General features: G+C 39.4%; 1 protein-coding gene across 1 annotated transcript in view; it reads left to right on the top strand.

Annotated features, from left to right (window-relative positions):
* Positions 1-22356, top strand: part of TMEM132D (transmembrane protein 132D) — a 261683-nt gene that overhangs the window by 53575 nt on the left and 185752 nt on the right. The window contains exon 2 of the mRNA XM_054219706.1: positions 6821-7709. Within this exon, the coding sequence (XP_054075681.1) occupies positions 6821-7709 (889 nt within the window). The remainder of the gene's footprint in view (positions 1-6820; positions 7710-22356) is intronic.

The following is a 22356-nucleotide window of genomic DNA, read 5'->3' as shown; positions in this document are numbered from 1 at the left end:
TAGGTCATATTCAGGATATGAAAACTTACCTGTTGCATTGTTCCTGTGAAGTGTAGGCAGGAGCTCACCATCACACTGTGTCTCTGTGCTAGAGATGTAATGGCTCAGCTTCCTCTGTTACCTGTTTGTGGGTAGAGATGTTGAACGAGAGTTTCCTTTTTTTGGCTGATACGACAAAGTAGTAGAAGACTACAGGAAAACCTGTCTGATTTAGTCCTCAACCCACCCCGCCCACCCCGCCCCTTACATTTTCAGGTTTTATGAAAAAATTGCTGTTGAAAATATTTTTGAAATGTTCATATTGAATACTGACTACAGAGAGGAATTAGTGGTTTATGACTGGTTTCTAGCCCTGAATGCATGCTGTCTTTATGGCTTTTGGTAAATCCCATCACTATTTTGGCTTCAATTTCCCATTCTTAAAACCTTGTCTATTAATTTCAGGCAAATACTGCTCCTTCTGATGAAGTCTGGTTTCAGTTAAGGTTTCTGGTTGCAGAAGTAATGAAGACTTAATAATATAATATAAATGCCCAGAATCGATGCTAAAATGAGATGCTCACTAGGGAAGAAAGCTATCCTACCCAACAGGATACCAAACAGTTTACTTTTGGATGAATATAATGTAGTATAACCTAACAGAAAATTAGTTTTGCAGCTTTTGGTTTAATTTCTTGTCAGGGAATAACTCCAGTGTGCAATTTTCAATGTGGATATCTGTGCGATAGATTCATGTGTTTATAGCATCAAGCCATTAAAATACTTTCCTGACTCTGTGTTACTGTACAGATTAGGTGTGTGGCTGTGTGAAAATGGTTTCAAAGAAAATCGTCTGCAGTAAGATCCTGGGTGGGTTTGCAGGTTTTTGAGCATGTGGTGCAGTGTGCTTCTTCCTGTGGGTTTCGTTTGTTGCCCTCCAGCGCATCTGAGCTGTTGATGTTCTTTACAGCCTATTGCGCTGTGCTGTTCTGTATCTACAGTGCTCCCTCCCCCTGGACTTCTGTTGAGCACCACTGCAAAGTGTAACCAATGAACAACCTCATTGCTTTTAAATGAGCAAAATGAGCAACTGCCACAGTGCCTGCATTGCCTTTCTTTCTGCCTGAGATCAAAACCTCCCATCAGTTTGTCACTGTGTCATAAAGCTGTTCTCAATAAAGTATAGCACTTAATCAAAAGCTTGAAAATGCAGTGCTAATTGTTTTAAGCAAATTGAAGCTACCACAAGACTGGCAGAAGAGGGAACGCAGTAAGTCATCCTTGGAAAGCTCCAGTTTTGCCTATTCATGTGTAAGGGCTGCATAGAAGGATGCTTCAACCTGAGAAATGAACACGACAAGCAACCAAAAAATCCTATAAGATGGAAATGATCCTACTTGGATATACATGTAACACGGTCTTAATTGATTCTGTCCATAGGAAGAGATGTATGCTGGCAGAGTAGATCATCCCTCTGTTAAGAACCGACTGAGATACACCTGGGGATGGTGTTCACTATGATATAGCTTAACTTTAAACTGCCTCACTTCTGAGCACGAGCGGATTCAGCCGCTTAACTAGGTTAAGACTGAAATGTCTTGATTTTCCAAAAGCGGTCATGAAGTTTTATTGGAACAGACATCCTTGTGTCATTAGTTTCCAGATCTGCAAATAGATTCCGCTGACAGATCTATTTTTTTCTTTTTCCTAGAGATTTTGGCTAAAAAGTACTCCAATGCATAACAAACCTTAGGAGAGCAAAAATCTCCAGAAGGTTCGAGTAGAACAGCTGAAACTAACTAAAAAGATAAAATTTCTGGCCAGACTGAAAAGAATCACTTTTCTCAATCCCCAAGGTACAGCAACAATCTTCATCTATTGTATTACCAGTCTGAGCTTGCAGCTGGTAAGGCAATCTTCCTAAGAAGTTGTTCCCTTCGATCTACAAGAAAAAGGCGCTTTTTTTTTTTTTTTTAATAGTAGCATTATATAATTGATTGGAAGAGTGTTTTATTTCTCAGGAATGCTGGATGATTGTGGATTGAACAGTTTAAAAAATAAGGTAACTGTTAGGGCAATGAAGTCCCAAGGATCTGACAATATAGAATGAAGTTAGTGGTCTGGCAGATTTCTTCAATTTTCTGAAGCCATGGTCAATAACTTTGCAGTAAAACTGAGCTATGAATAGTGGTTTTGTCGTTGACTGAGAGCTGCTGTTACATGATATTAAAGAAATAAAGATTTAAGATTTTTAGCCAGACTGCATACAAAATTAATAGCCTAATGAAGAAAGCAGTATAACCTTTTGGAAGGTAAATGCAACATGTTTACAATGTCATGTTCAGGGATATATCATATGCTCAAGCTTTGGCTGTGCAGGAGGAGACTCAATATGCTGCCTTTTTCTTGGATTTTTTCAAATTTCACTGACCTGCAAAGAATTTGCCGCCTCCATCAATGACAAGTATTTTTTAAACAGTGTCAGTTGGGGGTAGATTTACTAAAGAGAGAGCAAAGAATACAGCATCTCTTCCCAGGTGGCCATGGATTGAAATCCTCAACAAACCATTCACAGCAGGAGAAGTCAAATACAGACTTAGCTGTAAAGGATTGAGAAATAATAGCTCCTGGCATAAGCATAGCGTCAAAATTAGATTTTGTTGGTTTGCTTCAAACTGTTGAAGATCATCTCCTGAATCCAGAGTGCTGTAACACCGCTCTGCAGTTGCAGTAGATTGTCCTCACCAGACCTTGCGGTGAAGGAGTTTACTCCAGTCGAGGGTCAGCTCCTCGAGGTTCAGTCGTGCTGTGAGGCATTGCTTGCTGCGGTCCTCTGGAAGAATCTGGTTTTTCCTCTGTGATGTCTCATCTTAAGATAAACTGATCTTACAGCTTGCCACAACTAATCAGTTCAGACTTGAGTGGATCTCCATGGATTGTAGGAATCTATCCTTATGTGGATAGCCTAAACTCCTCAAAGTTTGTTTTAATCTGGTATCACTGCTTTTTCTATTGACACAGAGTATGAAGTACTCTGCGCCCTACACAGAGAACTAGGTAAAGGCTGGTTAATGTACTGCACTCGTGTACTTGGTTATTCTGCTGCCAAGTTTCCCATGTAGACAAGACTTCAGATATAGTGGTACGGTAAAGATAAATGTCAGTTCCCAAATTTAACTGTATATTTTTTTTTTTTGTCTTGATGTTTTTTCCTGAACAGCATTTCAGTTACCAATCCTTTATTTTGTTTGACATATTTAAACTGAGAGATTCACCGTATGATTCCTGTCTTTATTCAGGTGGGTTATTCCTGTGGCATTTTGATTATGATGGTATAGATCTGATGTAATATTTAGGGCAGATGATATGAAAAATCTTTAAAACTCTGCTTTTATGCTGGGTCTCACCCAATAACACACAAAATTGTAATCTTCTGCAATTCTGCCTTTGTAAAACATGCATAATTTTTACAAAAATAGTCATGGCTGCAATTAAGGATGCTGATAGTTGGTTTGGTTTTAATTTCCTATCCTTCAGAATCCTTAATAAACTTTCACGGTCAAAATCCAGATGGTACTGCAGAGCTCAGTGTAGTTTTTGAGATTTTTTTTTTTTTCTGTTAGCGCTGATTATAACTCTCCCCAGATAAAAGTGTAAAATTGTTTGAATTTTTGGCCTTTGGCTGTTTGGAAAGCTGCTGTCAGCTTCCAGCATAAGCCAATTCATATTCAGTGCACATCCACAGCTTGATGGTAGAGGGAAGTGCAACAGGGAGCAGACCAGTTTGCCATTGCCCAAAAACTTAAAAACCAATGGACCCTGTCCTGTCTGGGGAGATTGTTTCCTTTCTTTAATAGGCAGTTCACCTCCTGGTTTTTTTTTTGTTTTGTTTTCTTTTTTTTTATTTGTGTTACTCTTCTATTCAGAAGAGTCATTGATTTACAAACTTTGATGAACGTTGTCCTGTGGAGATGGGGAATACAGAGGGAAGATTTTTAATCCCTTAGATAATTAAGCACTAAAATAAATGATTAAAAAATTATGAGCCGAAACACTCTGTTAGTTTTAATATAAAAATAATGTACTTTTCCCTGTGGAATGCAAGGGAGGGAGCTGCAATCAAAATAAGGGAAATAAAAAATTGAATACCCTGAGCTTTTTTCCTCTCTTTAAGTTGCCTCCTTGATGCCTCACTGTGTTTAATGGTGCTTTGCCAAGCTGTTGGGAGGAGTACAAAATGAGTGTGGAATTTATAAATGGGACATTAGATGGAGGAACGATGTTATGGGCTGGGTGATCTGAGGAGTACAACAGCAGAACAGATTTCGCCTTAGGGCTGGATAGGAGAGATGCATCCCTGCAAGTCTAAGTACTAGCAAAGCCATTTAGAGTTGTTAGAAATCTTTGTTGAGGGATTATCTAGAAAAGGTCTTTAAAAACTTCATCTGCTCTCCCTGAATGTCTGGAGAAAGAGTGGGAGCTGAATGCTGAAGAGACCAAGGCTAAAATAAAGGGTGGTTTTGCATGCAAAGTATCTCTGCAGCTTACTCTTGATTAAAAACAAGCATAAAAGCCTTGGGTGTGACTTCCTCTAAATTCAGGCAAGATCTTAGCAGAATTTTCCACCTGTAGCAATCATGAGACTTCAGCCTTTTATTGCTGTTGCAGTTTGCAGTCTCGTATGATGATGTGTGCTGAGGCCATTTTCCTCATTCTTCAGGTGGAATTTATTTCTAATTCCAGCTGAGGTTTAAGAGTTGACATTAAACTTTTAAAAGTAAGGTTTTATTTTAATTGTTTATTGGGAGAGGAATTTCAGTTTTTCAAGATGAAGAGAAAGATTTCCAAAACTGTGAAACTCCTCTGCAATCCTTCCTGGCCTCTTTCATTTGGAGATCTGTGCCCTCTGTCTTGCATGATGGGGATCTGAATGATGCCCTTATCTGGGGTTTGTTTGTGTTTTGGGTTTTGGTTCATTGTTTGTTTGGTTGGCGCTTTTTTTTTTTTTTTTTAATATCCAGCTGGTTTTGCTTTTCCATATAGAAAGTTCTTTCTCCAGTTTTCCAGTTTATTGTTTTGCATTACATTAGTGCCTGGAGACCTTAACTGAGATCACAGCCTTGTTGCTGTAGGTGATGCTTTTGTATAAATAGTAACATAAGTCTGTTGCATTTGCAGTCTACACAGACAAAGGGTGAGGGGAAATAAATTGTAATACCATTATTTGTTGGACATAAAACAGCAGCACAGGAAAAACGACTTGTCTGAGACTGGGCAAAACCTATGGCAGAGTGAGATCTCCTGCATGCACTGCTTTGTTGTGGAGGTGCCCTGACTGACATGCTGGTTATGGGTAGCATCGGTGTGGCGTCCTCTCCTGCAAAGGCGAATTCCCCTTTCAGGTTATACAGCCCGTAGGTACATCAGAAGATTGTTGCTGTGAGAGGCATTTTCCAGATGGTTTTTAGTGAACAGTTGTGGCCTGAAATCAGAGGGTTTTAGGAACTAACAATACCTTCCCACAGGATTTGGAGATAACAAGCCTCTTCTATTCTAGGATTTGCAATGAATTGCAGTACATAAATGGTGGATTGGTGGTTAGGAGTAACTACAGGTAGTAGTTACTGATAGCAGTTTAGGCCACCACAGTACTTGATGAGCAAACAAATATTTAGGTTGAATGCTAAACAAAAAATAAGGACTAGTAAAGCATTTGTGGACTAGACCTTGGGAAACTGGGTTGCCTTTGAATGCCATCTGTGGTAACCCTTTGTCACTTTTCTGAATAAAGGTAAGGATTCGAGTTTGCTATAGAAAAAAAAAAGGCAATTTATTTCACAATTACAGTGTGAAGACATAAGCACGAAGGTCAGGTGTTCAAACAGGAAAGGTCATTTTGTATTTGCATCTGTATGTTTTTAACAGTGTATGTCTTTGCTTTTCGGGACTGACAGTTCCTAGAAAGGATGGAGAGCGTATTCTTTAATATGATAGCCTGCCTCAGGTAATTGCTCGATGGCACAGTTAAAATAGATATCTTGCAGTAAGAGAGGCTCGGTGTCATTGAAAATGTTCTTTCAATGTGCAGTGATGTGCAGCCTACAGATAACACAGTTGTATTAAGGAACAATGTAGGGTTAGGCAACAACAGTGGCATGAATCCTGATAGTTATTTACAGAAAAAAACCTCTTTTCATAGATGAAGCAAAATAGAAGGGACTATAAATTGGATGCAAATAAAGCTTCTTTTGAAATCCTCTAGTACCAGAGTGTTGTAAAGGAGCTTTTGTGTAAATGATTATTGTGCTAACTATTCTTAAAGTGAAATTCAGCCTTGTGCAGGAAACCACTTAAAGTCCATGTATTGCTTGAGAGTGCTGAAAAGAAGGTTGAAGTGAACTCTAAGTGGTCCATGTGCAGTACTTGATGCACAATCATTGTATTGGTTTCCTGTACAGGTGCAGCTTGCTTTGGTGATGAAATTCCTTTTTAAATGTGCCTGCGCAGTGGTCTTATGTTGCAGGTGCTGACTGGGTAATTTTGCTCTCCGATAATAAATGTATGTTGCAAGTGAAGGTGTGACCTTTGGCGTGGGTAAACCTACACAAGCTACTTCTTTTAATCTATCTGCCATGTAAAACAACATATCATAGCCTATTGTTTTTCAAGCTAACTAGATAAATCATCATCTACCTAGGCTACTTCTGCATGGATTGGTGATGCTTGCTATTGCCACTAATATCAGCTACAGCTCTGTCAATCCCCTCAGTAAAGTCAACGAGGTTATATCATAGTATGACTTGAAGATCTGATCTTTTAAACTCTCCTTTCCTTTCAACAGTGACTGAAAGTCGAGGGATCCTGGAGAGTATACAGAGATTTTCTTTACTGCCAACTTACTTGCCCGTGACCTATCGTATCCACAATGCGGATGTTTCCTTCTTTCTTAAGGAAGCCAACCAGGATATTATGAGGAATTCTAGCTTGCAGTCCCGAGTGGAATCCTTTCTGATCTACAAATCCAAGAGGCCACCTGTGTTAAATGCCAGCTATGGACCTTTTTCAATTGAACAAGTAGTGCCCCAGGACTTAATGTTGTCTTCAAATCCATTTGGATCTACTAACAAGTTCTCCTTTAATTGGAAACTTAAGGCCTTCATAATGAGTGACAAAATTTACCCAAGCAAGCCCAAAGTCCAGGTCCTGTTCTACATCGTGGGCAGGGACTGGGATGACTACAGCACCACAGAACGGCTGCCCTGCCTGCGGGTGTTTGCCTTCCGAGAGACGCGGGAAGTCAGAGGCAGCTGCAGATTGCAAGGGGATCTGGGGTTGTGTGTGGCAGAGCTGGAGCTCCTGCTGAGCTGGTTTAACCCCCCTACGGTTGTTGCTGGCCGTAAGAAACTAATGGAGCAGTCTGAAGGGAGCCCGGTGGAGCTTTACTATGCCATACAACCAGGAGATGAGAAAGGGGAATGCACCAAGGAGGATGTAAGGAAAAGTAATGGTATCCGACCAGGGCGCAATGACATTGATGAGTCAGGACCTCCCTTGCAGAGGATTGGAAGCGTTTTCCTTTACCAGACACATGCTGGCCCTTCTTTAAATGAAATGAGATTGGATAATAATATTGCCATCCAGTATACACCAAAGACTGTCAAGCAAGGTGACATTTTGACTTTCCTGGTATCTGTTGCTAAAAATTCAACAGAAGATCAATTCACACTGAGGTAAGGTTGTTTTGTGTTTCTTTAGTACCTTATTTTTTGTTTCTCTGCTCTTACTATGGGAAGTCACTTTCTCATGTATAAATTGCCTAACAATCCTTCAGTTGCTGCTCTACAAAAACTGTATTGCAGTTGGTTGACTCAACGCTTCTCCTATTGTTCAGTCTAATATTGTATGAATGGTCTGAGAGGTGATCTCTTTGAGTGAGAAAGGCTTTTTCTTGAAGTTGTCCTTTGAGTACTTCTTATAAAAATTGAAATAGTAGAGCTGGGACCTATCTATGTGCTAATAGGAGATAACATTTAAAGTCTCCTGAGCTGGAGTTTGCAGCGCTCCTAATCTCTCCATTGAACTCATGTTAAGATTAGCAAAGCTCAAATCCGCAAAGGTATTTATAGGAAGTGAGCAAGAATTAGACATCTAAGTAGGATTTATATGCTTAAACATCTCTGCCCAACTTCTTGTAAGTCTGGTTCTGTTTTATAGGATGTTTGAGGTTCCTAAGTATCATTGATATACCAAAACCATTTCTGAAAATAAAAAATACCTGAGGGTGGTGGTGGTTATTTTTTGAATGTAACATGAGGTGCTGCATTGATTTACTTTGTTGCTTTCCAAGCACCTGCGGTATTACTATAGCTCACTATAACCACCAATATAATATGAGAAAGAGCAGCAAAGACTATGAGGCTGTATTGTAGCAAACTAAGAGCAGATGTGCATTGCATGCAAGTGAGACTGTCCAGTTGCCTTTTCTTTTCAAGCTTGCCACTCTGTGTTGCAGCACTATAAGCTAGGGTTGTGTGGCTGACTCATGGAAGATTGGTGGGTGTAGAGCTGACTTCATTCGTTTATCCCTTACCAATGACTCATGTCAGCTCTTTTAGCACTTGAGGTAAATGTCGTACTCTGGCTTGTGAGACTAAGAATGATTTATCTTGGGTGTTTGTCCTAGAAATGACCATTGGTGCCAAAGCTCACAACGGCTCACAAGACACACCTCCAACAGAAGAGGTGTGTCATAAGAGGGAGCAGTAAACTCCCCACTCTTACAAATGTCACAGGTACACCATAGCCAACAGCTGTGCTGAGCACTAGAGAGGCTTGGTGCCTTCACCTAAGAAATTATATCCTACTCTGACTTGAAACAAAATACACTCCCCTTTCTTTGGTGGTTATACATCTCAAACTCCAAAAATCTCTGGCCGTAGTCACCTAGATATGTTTCAGGGCTCAGTTATTAAAATGGCACAGATTTGTAGATGCAACATTGTTGAACTTGGATGTATACCTCATACTGGAGTGAGGTGGAAGTCAGATTTGACTCTGCTGACGTAAGGGCGCAAACTAATCATTCTCTGTTGTGGTTTTTTCTTTTTTTTTTTTTTTTTCTTTTTCTCTCCACTCCCTCTTCCACAGGAGATTTGTGGGGGGCTTCTGGGGGAAGTGGTTTGCCATAAAATCAGGTCATTTTTACTTTGCAAGTGTGTAATATATAAACTGAATAACCACCGCACTTAGTTGCTGACTCAAGGACAGTTATTTCCCAATCATGTAGTAGAGGGCAAACGCCAGTAGGATATCTACTCTCCTTACCATATCAGGTTTTCATTTTCTGAGGCAATCTGCCTAAGATTTAAGTTCTTTCCCAAGTGACTAATTTCAAGACAGACAATCCGAGGTCCTCATAGTAAGCGTTCAGGGATGCCTTTCTATCTTTTTCTATACTAATGACTTTAAAGGGGTATTACTTCAGACATGCATGGAAACTTTTACTACATATGAAAATTGTTTTAAATATAAACATTAAAACCATTTTCTATCTAAGAGAGAACTACAGTAAGAATGTTTCATTGGTTTTACTCTGTAAATGCAGGGTCTTAGAAATATGACTTCAAAGCATCTATAATTTCATGAGCTGTGATCAGTTGAAAGTACAGCTAGTTACAACCATGATAATTATATGTAGGTTTATAAAATTTTTAAAAATCTTGTTTTGTTTAAATTAGGATGAAAACTGAACAACTGAACTTTTATATGAATGCTACTAAAATTAATTTTCTGGAACAAAAAGGAAACAATGTGTTTGAAATTTAGCTTTTTATTTTGAGATCTAAGGTATCAAAACAAACAAAAGCTATAAATCGGCAGAAAATATCAGTTCAAAATGAAAAATGTGGCATATTCTTCTTCAAAAACATCAGTTTGCTCTTACCTTTTAAAAACATAAACTTCTGTAACATCTTGCTATTACTCATGTCACTTTCATGAGTTGTGATTTCTCTTGACCTGCTTTTCTAACAGTAACTGTCTTTCAGACTAGAATCTGCTGCAATATCAGAGTAGTTACACTATCTGTTTTACTGTGCTTCTAAAGCACCATTGCCTGTCTGTCTTTGATCTAGCTCCAGCATGTCTAAGCTTTTGTTTGGTTGTTTTCTCATCAGAATTGTAGTGTCTATGTTCTGCATTCATTCCTCTACGACACGTTTGTAGCTTAATTCAGTTTTCAGTGGTTGCTAACTTATATGTATCTTCTGCTGTAAGGGAAAAAGCAACTACCAGCTAAGAGCAAAAATTGAGCTTGATTAAATGCTTTGCTTTAAATTCTGTTTTACATTGGGATCTCCTGTAAGCCCAGTGTCAGACAAGTTTCTACCACCTTTTTCATGGCCCTCTTTTAGGAGTCGATGTCACTCAAAGCAATGAGGTGTTGAAGTAGCCTTTGACTGAAATAAGGCCCTATTTCAGGATTGGGCATCTGACATGTCAGTCTAGTATCTCCATTATCCATAACTAAATGATCTTTAAAGGTCCATTCAGCCCAAACCATTCTATGATTATGCTATATGGATTCTCTTTTGACATGGTCAACTACGCCAAACAGTGCATTTTTAGTATGCTGCCTGTTCTGATTCCAGAACAGACTCTCCAGCTGGCATTGTGTAAAAGCCATCAGAGACCTCTTCTGTGACCTGATGGAGTTTTAAGTCTCTAAAACTTTAAATTCTCTTGGTTTCTAGAGGTTCAGACATTGGGTCAAGGTAGATTGAAAGAAACTTCATCCAGTTAGAACATGTAAACATGAGGGCATGAACAGACACATAAAAGGTCCTCCGTCCTGTCAGTTGAGATGGACCAAAAAGTGATCATAATACATAGGAAAGGATCACAGACCTTGTCCACTCAGACAGAAATGGTGAATTTAAGGAAAAAAACCTGCAGTTTGAAAAGAGGAAGAGCAGTTTCTGGCCTCAGCTGTTACAGAGAAGGTCCCTCTGTATTTTCCAAATGATCCCTTTTTCCTGTACAATGTATGGATTTTCCCTAAACAATGGCCAGTTTGTATATTTCTAAATGAAAAAACTATGCCTGTTATGCAATATAAGCTAGATGGGAAAAACGCAGGATTGCTCATTAAAACCCACTATGTGGTCAGGGTGCTTCTAAGGGCTATAGAGGAAGTAACATGTTTCCAGATGCCTTGTTTCAGCAGACTGATTTTTGAGAGGCCCCTTCAGAAGCGAGACTTAGCTCTAACAAACTTCTGTCTCTTCCCAATTTTGGGGTTCCAGGGTTTGGAAGGGAATCCCAAGGGTGTAGATAAAACCTTGCTCTAGATCCTTAGTTTGTGAAGACCATAAATGAATTCTGTGGGTATCTGTTGTAGCTGGCTAATAAGAGGCTAATATGGCTAGCACTGCCAGCTGTTCTCATGTAATAAGCACCTCAGAATTCTTGCAGATACAGATTTGGTACCCAATAATCCATGAACTTCCAGTGGGACTTTAAGCAAGTCAGTTAATCTGCGCAAGTCAATTAATCTTCTTCCCTCTCCTTTCCCCTTCTCTAACCTGGGAGTGCTGGGAATAGTGACTACTTCTATGTTGTGTCCTCTATGCAGTCCTGCTTCTTGGAACAAAAAGTGGAGTGCTGGTGGCTGTTGTGTGCTGTATGGGTATTGTCCTTACGGTTTCTGCTCCTATATTGTAAATATCAATAAAGCCAGCATGTGCGGCATCTATCTGGTCTCTTCTCACTCTGATCTCCTCTCTGATAAAGGAAAGTGCCCACCTCCACCCCACCCCCCACCCCTCCGCCTTTTGTGAGAAAATGGTATTAATTTTTATTTTGAAACAGTCACTTATTTTTAGAAGCTCTACCTTGAGTGGCAGCAAGACTTGGAACTGTATTCATAAAGTGAGGCCAAGGGCTGCTGGCAAAATGCTTTTACCATTGCTTTTGCTCCAGTGGACTGGAAATCATGGCTTGAACAGATGGAAAATATAGGATATACAGGTCAAAAAAGAAGAAGCATCCATGCAAAGCAACCAAAAGGCAAAAATTACTCATTGCTACTGAATATTTTTTGTTTCAAAGCAATTATCTTTAGAGTAAACTCTATCCCTTTTGTAATAGGAAATTGGCTCCAAGGGGAACCTCCTAGAAAAACTGGTAAATACTAAAATACATAGGGAAAGGTACCTTTAGCGTGTGGGTTTTTTTTTTTGTTTTTTTTACTCATACTGCTGTTCTGTGCAATGGAAGATTTAGAGTCATGAACATGAAACTGATGAACTGTTTTTAATTTTGTGAAAGAGTTGGACCGTAAGGGCCAAGGTCTAGGTTTTGTTTTTTAATGAACCAGAGAAATTAAAAATATTTGTCTTGACTCTGTATGGGTGTGAGATTTAGAGGAAAGGAAAGAAGGTGATAAAATGTAAATGATGGATAAATACAGAATACTGCTGTAAGCACTGGGTTGTAAGCTTGGACTAAAGCACTAAGCCTTAAGAAACTGAATGATTTCTCAACTTAAATTGCACACTTGCTTCCTCTTTGGTCTTGTCCAAGTTACTTAACCTCTCTGAAGCCATTTTATCACTGCTATTATCAACAATTATTTGAAGATGACATACTGTATACAAGCAATTATATCTTCCCAGTGAAGCAATATTAAATGCCTTTATAAAATAAGTGATTGAGTATCCTGTGCCTTTATCCTATTATCTTCTCTCCTTTTGAGTGCAAATTAATTATTCGTTGTATTCTTTGTAACTGGCCACATGGGAGAGTTGTACCGCACCATTTGTCTCTCTGCACACATCGTAGCCCACAAAACGCTGCTGTAGGGCCCATAGCCATACCTCTGGGATCAAAGGCAAACCTCGGAGTCCCTGAGGCTGACCAGCCCTGGACACACAGCCTGTGCAGTCCCAGAGACTGGTTTGTCATCTTTTTGCATGCTGATGACCAGAAAAGGCTGAAGACTTCTATCCTTCCCATTAAAATGGGTTGAAAGATCCTTGAAGTTTGTGGAAAATACTCTATTTTGTTTCACCATTTTTCTTCAAATTTCAAGGTATGTATACAAGGAAACTGAAATTGAAATCTTTATCTGAAGTTTTTGCCTAGAATGGAAAACATATGAAGTATTATTTCATGCCAGTCCTTCAAAATACTTTCGGTAATTAATGCTTCAAAGCTTATAGTGGTTATGCAATTACAGTTCCTGTTTGCTGCAAGCCCAAATTACTGCTGGTTATTAACATTGTGCTGTTACATACATTACAATTAATATATGTAGGGATGCCATAGTTTTCCAAACTTAGCAACATGGTTTTCTGAATCTACAGTGTAGATACAGTTCTTTTTTATTAGCATGTTTTTGCTGAGCCTAATAAATATAACCTTCTTGTTTGTTTGTTTGTTTGTTTTAAGTTGACACTATTTATACTTTCTGCTTGCAACCTTTTAAATTTGTTTTCCTGTTTCTGGAGATAAATCAACAAAGAAATGATAGAGATGGAATTGCCTTAAGGTACTTAATGTCAGGCATAGATATATTTACAAGTGAAAAAAGATGTAACTTTTTTTTATTTTACAGCTTTTCAATTCATAATTATACTTAGTGAATCCTCTGTGCTAAATCATATACAGTTGTTACCCTTAAAGAAGTAAATGAAGTTCTGACAGCAACTGAGGATTATAGATCCTCTAGTTTCTCAAACCTGATTTGATCCCCCACCCCCGAAAAATCTAGAAAAACATTCTTGTCACTTCTTCATTCTGAAATGGAATCCAGGATACCAGAGTTTACCTGGACATTAGAAAATGTGCCTTTTTGTTGCATCCATCTCTTTTCACGATGTGATGTGGACTTTGTCAGAAACTGACCATAGGGCTGAGAGTGCCAGTGTCAGACAGGGCAGGGTGAAGCATCTTGGTGCGCAGGGAGGGATGCAGGATCTAATGCTGCGTCCATTTATGAGAAGTGTGTTCTGTTTTTAGTTTAAACTGCAATTGATTATCTGGTGGAGCCCAATTCCACTGCGATTTGTTTGGTGGGAGTTTTTTCGTTTGTTTTGTGGGTTTTTTGTTGGTTTTTTTTTTTTTTTTTTTCCCCAGTTCATCTGCTTTGCCTAAAGTGTCTGCAGCAAAAGCATGGGAGTAATTACACTTTTCAATGAGCATCCAATAGAGTTCACCTACCAGTACTGCAGCCCAAGGTGCTCCAGGATTAGGCTTGAAGTCAGCTTCCAGTGGGCTGATATAAGTGTGTGCAGAGTGAAAGCGCTCTTACTATTTTGCTCTCCTATGGCAAGTAGATTTATATGCAAAATATACACTTTCCAAACGGTTCTTTTTTGCTCTCCTGCCTACCTGGGGCTTTCACTCTTTTCTCTTTCCTGGCAAGGTGCTTTCTTCCCTACTGAGATCAGCTAAGTTTATATTATAGTGTGTGATAACCTCACTGCAAGCATGGGAGATGATGGTAAGAAGTGAGAACACGCACTGTGCAGTAGAGGATGTTGTAGGAGTGCAAAGGGGTATGGGAATTATGTGTTTCAAAGAGAGGACCTTTTCACCAGCATTTTATTGCCAGAAATTGGAATGGTTTTGTATGAAGATCTAAATAGAGGAAAATTAGTTAATTATGTTGTCTGCTTAGCCCTGCTTTTTCCTTTATATATGTGACCTAATGCATTCAAGAGATGCTGCTGGAGTGGAAAAATAAACTCCAAGAGAAGAAAAAAAACCTTGTGATTGACAGAAGTAATTGGGAGATGAGTTTTGGTATTTCTAGGCCTGTCATGCGCTTTTCATTGCCACATGGAAGTCTAAGACCAATCTAAAAAAAATTTGATGCTCCAAAATCACACTTAAATAGAATTTAGTTATCTGAATTCAAATAAGCAGTCCACCAGCACTCCATCCATTTGCCCAGGCACACAGGATATAAAAGGGACCTAATAGCCTACAAGGTAGTGCATGCTTCTCGATTCTGTACGTACTGTCTTTGAAGTGGCATCTACTAAAATGTGGGCCTTGAAGAAGTAGACGTCCCTCTCTGATATTTTGTACTGAGTTTATCTGTTTAGATTTGTACATGTGATCTTCAAATTTAAATCCTTTAAAGTTAGGCACTGAAATTCATCAAACCAAAATTCTGTTTTCTTCTGCATCGAATGTGAAATCGATGGGTGTTTTATGGGGATGCTGAGCTCTGAAATTAACTTTCAGAGGAGTCACAGACTGTGGCTGACAAGATGATAGGGCCTGTGGTGAGCCTGCTGGCGCATGGGGGATTGAAAGAAAGGAGAACCTTTGGGCATCACAACTGCAGCCAAAGAAAATTTGGGATAAAAATGCATCCAGCCATAGGTTTTGAAAAAGGAAGTCCCAGTCTTTGCTTTCCTCATCTGCTTAGAAGAAATATCTTATCTTAGTAAGATGTGCTGCTTCTCTGAGATGAATGAACTTATCTGAGATCTCTGGTTAGGAGATATTCAATAAATGCAAAGGACAGTTATAATCCACTAAACGCCACAGGTCGTCTGCTCGCACACTTCTGCAGTGATGATTGAAATGCTTATTGGTTTGAATTCTGTTTTTATTTGAAAGAGAAATATATCCTATCAGCAATGAATTGGAACAATCCTGAATTATTTAACATTTTGTAGGATCTTCCTTTTAGTGTATGTATTTTCTCAATCAACATTAAAAATTGTGAAGGAGAATAAACTCTTTAGTGGAAGTGATTAGGATTGTTTTTCCACTTAAAGAATCCTGCCTCTGTTTCTCATATTCTTTCATGTTCATAGCATTGTGGCCTTAAATATTTTCTTTAGTTGTTGCTGTTGAGTGACTAGTTATTGGAAAATCCAGTTTAGCTTCAATAGCAGCAAGAAATATCCTGATTTTATACTGTTACGTTGGTCTACACTATCCTAATCTATATATAGTTTGGGGTTTCACTGTCAAATTCTATTTTAAGATTTCCAGAGGAAAGAAATAAAAAGTATAAAATACCATTATTCTTAGGAAATGACTGAAGGTTGTACTGGAAACTTGTAAAACGCTGATATTGTGAGAAAGGGGAGATTTTTGTATAAAATGTAACTATGATATTTCTGCATTTGTAAACCAAATTTGGGGGTCAGAGATACGTAGGTATCACTTTTATAGAATGTTGAGAGAGTTTGTGGTCTTCCTGTGGTATTTTTAATGTCTTCGTACTGATGACAGTTGTGGGAACACAGTGACTAGTATGAAACTGTGGTAGTGAATAATCAATGTTCTTTGATAATCAGGAAAATTTTTCCTAAAAGGGCCCCCAGAGTTTAGAGTTTAGGTTACATGAACTTCTCTTATTTGTCATTTTATCTAACAACTGATCACTAATAATCCAGGAAACATGAAAAAGGCTGCATAAGTACATGAGGGTAGCAGAGTCAAGATCGTTAGCACTCAATTTATACAGCAAGGAAATTTGAACCAGACTGACGTTTTATCAAATTGCTTGTGTGCTCTTCTAGTGCTGAGCTAAATCAAATTTTATTCTTAGTGCTGAACTAAATCATATTTTAGTAGTAGAAACAATCAGGCAATAAGTGGTGATCAGGAAGGTTATCAGCCCCGTAAAACTCTGTAATGAGATGGGCTTTTCTCTAGCCCTTAGATTATGTGGCTATTTCATGGTATCCCAACCCTGAATTTGTCCCTTTTCTGCCAGATTGAAAAGAATCCTAATATGCATTTTTAATTTCCTTCTTCTATAGCTTTGGTTTGTTCTGTCACTTAAATGTCCCCTGCCACGTTCTGGTTTAAACAACTCCAAAAATCTTTTCTTCCCCAAGACATACATAACTGACTTCTCCCCTCTCCCCCCACCCCTTAACTGATCTTGTGGCCTACTTTGACCAATTTAAAACTAAGGAGAGAAGAGGAATTAAAAATAATTAAATTTAAAAATCCCTTTGATTCTTTTGAATTGCAGCCTCTAAATTTCAGCTGTTCCACTGCTCAATCTTGATGTAAAACTGAATTTAATATTTTTCCTGCGTCCTTTGTCCTTGCAAGGAACAGGTAGGGAATGTAAAATTTTCCACCAATGTTTATTTCTTCAGTTTTAAAAAACACCCCAGATGGCTGAGTTGGCTACCTGACCAGATCATGGTCTTGTCCAGCAATAATATAAAAGGCTACTGAACTGGAAATACACCGCCCCTTAGCAAGCGTTAGCTCCCCAGATGTGTTGTTTCCCCTGCCTTGTCACTTTTTTGGATTTGGAGCCTTTACTGTAATCTCTTCACAAAGAGATGGTACCATAGGCAAAATGACCTTAGCAGATCAGGAAGCCTATATCTCATTATAGGAACATCTAGAATTCAAGTATCTTATGTTAGTGGCTGAATATGACTCTGATTTTTAGGTGCATTTAAGGTAACTTCAGGAGATGTGATCTTTCTGCCCTCTTCTTGCCTCTTTCGCTAGCCAAGTTTGGTAAAATGTCTTTGGCAAAATGTTAAGGAATGACCGAAAGACAGTTTCTGGTGCTAAGGAGATCTGAAAAGTTAGGACCCACCTAATCCTTCCTTCAGAGGGAAAAGAGGATAAAAGATACAGCAGTCTGAGCCTTTTTTTACATAGACTAGAGGCAAAGTGACTGTTTAGGAAAGGCAACAATGCCTGACACTATTTAGCAGTACTTTGAGAATTTAAACAGCAAGTTTACAGTGTCCTCAAGGTTTCCAGGCCTTGTAGCTTGGTTTGCCCTTTTTGTAAAGGTGGCCTTTCACAAGGTGTATCACTCTTGATGGTATCCCAGGCTGACACTTCAGTCGGATTGTATTCAGTGGCATAAACTAAGTGACATATTGAAGTAAGTGGGAGTTATGTATTGGCACCTAAGATGATGACTGTCTTGTGTTTTTATTGTTTCATTTTAATAAGTGTTATTTTCTAATTTAAGCTTGTACAGTGATGGCATTTCTAAAGTAGTGCTCAGGTGAAATCACACCTATGCCACTGGCTGCTAAAAGACTCCACTCTCAGACTGATTTTTTTTTTTTCTTATTTTCTGATGTGTTCAGCATACTATACAAGTATGAATTAACTTTCATAGCCTGTTTATGAGGTAGTCAAGCAAATATAATTTTCCCCGTCTTCTAGATGGGGAAATAGCTTTCCTGCATTTCTAAGTGACTTGCTAATGGCCCCAAAATTGTCAGTAGCAGTATGGAGACAAGTCCTGAAAAACTATTGACTTCTAGGGCACTCTATTACCTCCTGTTGCACTGTCAGATTATATTAAGAAGAAAATGGTTCTTTATGTTAAAATTATTCCAGTTAAGATCCTCTGTCTTGAGAATCGTAGTCACGTTGACTGAGCAGGTGTTAAAAAACTGAAAGGCAGATCAAGCAAGCCATTACTCACATGAGTGGTCTTAACAGCTGACTGTTACTATTATGGTTTGTTGCACTGCAGTAGTACCTAAGAGCTACAGTCGTGCTCCAAGGCCTACTGCCCTACTGTCAATACATGCAGAACAAAGACTGACTCCTTTGCAAGAAGTAAGCACAGTTTGTTGACTGTCAATATACATGAAGCCGTGTGACCAGTACATTGATGTTCTGCTGACATATACCAGGATAATGGTGCTGCTTGCACTGGATAGTCTCTGTGCTGCTGCATACAAATGTACGAGTGGGCTGCGTGGTCGTGGTTCAATCCATCAGTTATAGCCTGGGTAGCTTTATTTTGCTTGTCCTGCTGAAAGGGGTCTGTTTCGGCTAGTGTTCCTTTCCTAATCACTTGATAACGAAGAAACATTACAGTAATGGGAGCTCATTGACACTGAAGCCTTGCTTTTCTAGGATTTATTTTTTTCTCATTCAAAAAAATGCACTATTTGGGATTGCACTACTGGATTGCTGATCAAGAGAGTACTTAAAATTACTGTTCCTGATACATTATGGAGACATTGGGAGATTTAGTTAGGGAAAACTATTTTTTTCAATATAACTTTCATTAACTTAGTGAGATGAAGAAAATCAGCTTAGCTTGGTTATAGCTGAGAAATGAGGGGTTTCTTGTTTTGGTGGGGTTTTTTTTTGTTTGGTGGTTAATTTTCTGTTTTGTTCTTAGGAGTGGAGAGATTTGGGGTCCGGTAGGTTAAATTTCTGGAATCGATGTCTTTGAATTTTATTTTCTTCCTGTAGAACTTTTCAGTTCTCAATGGAGAAAACGTTAGAGACTCCTTTGTGGTAAGAAATGAAACAATATGAAAGAAGGCTGTCAGGTCTGTGCTAGATAAATGGAAGACAGATGGTAAGTGTGATTGGCACTGACAAGGTGCGAGCCACCTTGTTTGCAGGTGCTGCTCCTGTCATCCATCACACTTTCACCTAATAGTGGGAGATGTCATGGTGATGTACTTAAATCCCGAACTGACTGATAAAGTGAAGCCAACAGGAAGAAGGGTTTGGGTGAGGGCATCGTACAGGGAACAGCATGACTTTAAGGTGTGTTAACACAGATAAAGAAGCATCAAACACTGTGTTTTGAGATAACACACAGAGCGTTTCGCTGTGCACACGCTCTCCCTAATGCTGTCTGATCTGTGCAGGGATTTCTCATTGTTTTATCAGGACCAGGGCATTATACATCTCGCACCAACGTCTATTCTGAGCATGGGGCCAGAGACAGCCCTCGCTGTGGTCACTGCCCATCTGCCTCCCATTTCCTTGAGAGTAAAACAGTTTCATGCTGCTGTTGTGGGACAGGGAAACATGCCCCTTGAGAAAGTTCAGGGGCTGTCACGATGCTGAGTTCGTGTCTACTTTGGATGTCTATTTCTAAAGCAAGGCTTGTTGAAAACCCCATGCAAACTTTCTAGCTCTGATGTGCCCCAGCCACTGCATGAAGTCACATGGTGGCAAAAAGCTATAGACGTCTTTTATCAGCCTTCCAGCTGTCTGTCAGGAATCCCTCTGCCAGGTCTGGTTGTGATGAACATGTCCATTCCAGTTTCTTGTACTTTCCTAGTTATTACTGACAAGTTTAGGAGCTGGATGTTGGGTCTGGTATTCTCTTCCTATATTCTTGTTGGTGTGCCCAATTTTGTATATCTTCACATAAAACTATCTGGCTATTGCCCTCCTTTTACCTTTGTTGGCTAAATATGTAGAACACTCTTGTAAAACTTTAGGTCAATAAATGTCCTTTCTCTTCCTCTAATATTCTAGTAAAACATTAATTTCCATCCAGTTAAGGATTTTTTCTATTTTCAAAAATACTTTTAAAAATAAGGGTAAAGTGCATTGAGGAATAAAAGACATTTCAGGTGGGTAGGGGGGAAGTAACATTTTTTGTTTGAAATTATTGAAATATTTTAATTTCTGACAATGTTACATTAACATTTTTAAGGGTAACAGTTATCCGGAATGAACACACACATATGAAATGCTTCAGGCAATATCAAAGTGCATTTTGGATCACAGAGAAATGTAACATTAGTTCCCCATTCCTAATGGCAAATCTGAGCCCTTTTAGATATTTAAATGTATTACTTTTCTTAAAGAAACAGATCTGACACATCCTTATAACACCTATGTAAAGCCATGGATTATTTTAATAAATTGTCTTGTTACTTTATCAAATTCCGCTTATTCATGGATATCAACTTTCCAAACAAAAGATCTTTCATGTCTGCAGAAATCATAAAATTCACCCATCTCTTCTTGCTCATTGTTAAAATACAGTACATGAGTGAATCCTCAGCTTCACTGTATGGGGAACAATGGCAAAAAATCAAACAAAAGTGAGTACAATTTGAAACTAGGATTATCTATTTAACATACCCTCTGTAGCTCTTTGTTAGCCATGTTGGGTGTTGGCAGCTCACCTCCCCAAGCGTCCTGCATGCCCAGAGATCCTCTGGAAACAAGCCCTTTCTTCAGCCAGATGGATATGGGGTTTTAACCCGGGACGACGGTGTGATCCCAAAGCACTCTTTCCTCTGCTGATCTGTGTTTGACTTTGGAATACCCCAGAATCTGAGGGAGCTGAGGACGATCTTTGTCCCGGCCGACCTTGCATAGAGACGTTTCATTTCAATCTCCCTGCTCTGCTCCCTGGGGGACTGCTTCCTCTTCCTCCTCTTCCTCCTCCTCCTCCTCCTGTTTCCACAGCACCTGTCACTTCTCAGACCAGTTTTCTCTCTCTTTTCTTTGTTGCTGTGTTGCCAATCATAAGGCAAGCAGTGTCACTTAAATGTCTTCCTAGCCTACTATTCTTGCCACCCCCACTGCTTGAAAAGATACCTTCATCTGTTCTTGATGTTAACTACTTTCAAACAAATGATCTGTATATTTTTCTCCCTGAGCTTATTTATATAGTTTTATTCTTGCTACTATCTATTGTTCCTTTGTGCTTTCCAGCTTTGTCAAATGTTATATCTGAGGCAATTGCCTTTCCTGTCCATCGAGTTGTTTTATTTTTCTTTGTTCCAAGAATATGATTGGTTCCTAGGCCTTCTAGGAAAACTTAATTGGATAGGACTGAGGACTGGAGGAAGGCTGACATCACTCCAATCTTCAAAAAAGGCAAGAAGGAGGACTCAGGGAACTACAGACCGGTTAGTCTCACCTCTGTCCTTGGGAAGGTAATGGAGCGACTCATTCTGGATGTTATCTCTAAACACGTTGAGGAACAGGAAGTTATTGGAAGTGGTCAACATGGATTTATGAAGGGTAAATCATGCTTGACCAATCTGATAGCTTTCTATGATGTTATAACTGGTTGGCTGGATGAGGGGAGAGCCGTAGATGTCATCTACCTTGACTTCAGCAAGGCTTTTGAAACTGTCTCCCATAACATCCTCATTAGGAAGCTGAGGAAGTACGGGCTAGATGAGGTGACAGTGAGGTGGATTGAGAGCTGGCTGTGTGACAGAACTCAGAGGGTTGTGATCAGTGGCACAGAGTCCAGTTGGAGGCCTGTAACCAGGGGTGTCCCCCAGGGGTCAATACTCGGTCCAATTTTGTTCAGTATATTCATTAATAATCTGGATGAGGGGACAGAGTGTATCCTCAGCAAGTTTGCTGATGATACCAAACTGAGAGGGGTGGCTGACACTCCAGAGGGCCGTGCTGCCATCCAGCGTGACCTGGACAGGCTGGAGAGCTGGGCAGAGAAGAACCTAATGAGCTTCAACAAAAGCAAGTGCAAGGTCCTGCACCTGGGGAGGAAGAATGCTAAACACCAGTATAGGTTAGGGGTGGATCTGCTGGGAAGTAGTTCTGAGGAGAAGGATCTGGGGGTCCTGGTAGGCAGTAAATTACCCAACAATGTGCCCTTGTTGC

Source organism: Rissa tridactyla, chromosome 13 (assembly GCF_028500815.1).
Source record: "Rissa tridactyla isolate bRisTri1 chromosome 13, bRisTri1.patW.cur.20221130, whole genome shotgun sequence".
Lineage (NCBI taxonomy): Eukaryota > Metazoa > Chordata > Aves > Charadriiformes > Laridae > Rissa > Rissa tridactyla.
The sequence above is the reverse complement of the archived record's forward strand: the minus strand, read 5'-3'. Positions and strand labels throughout refer to the sequence as shown.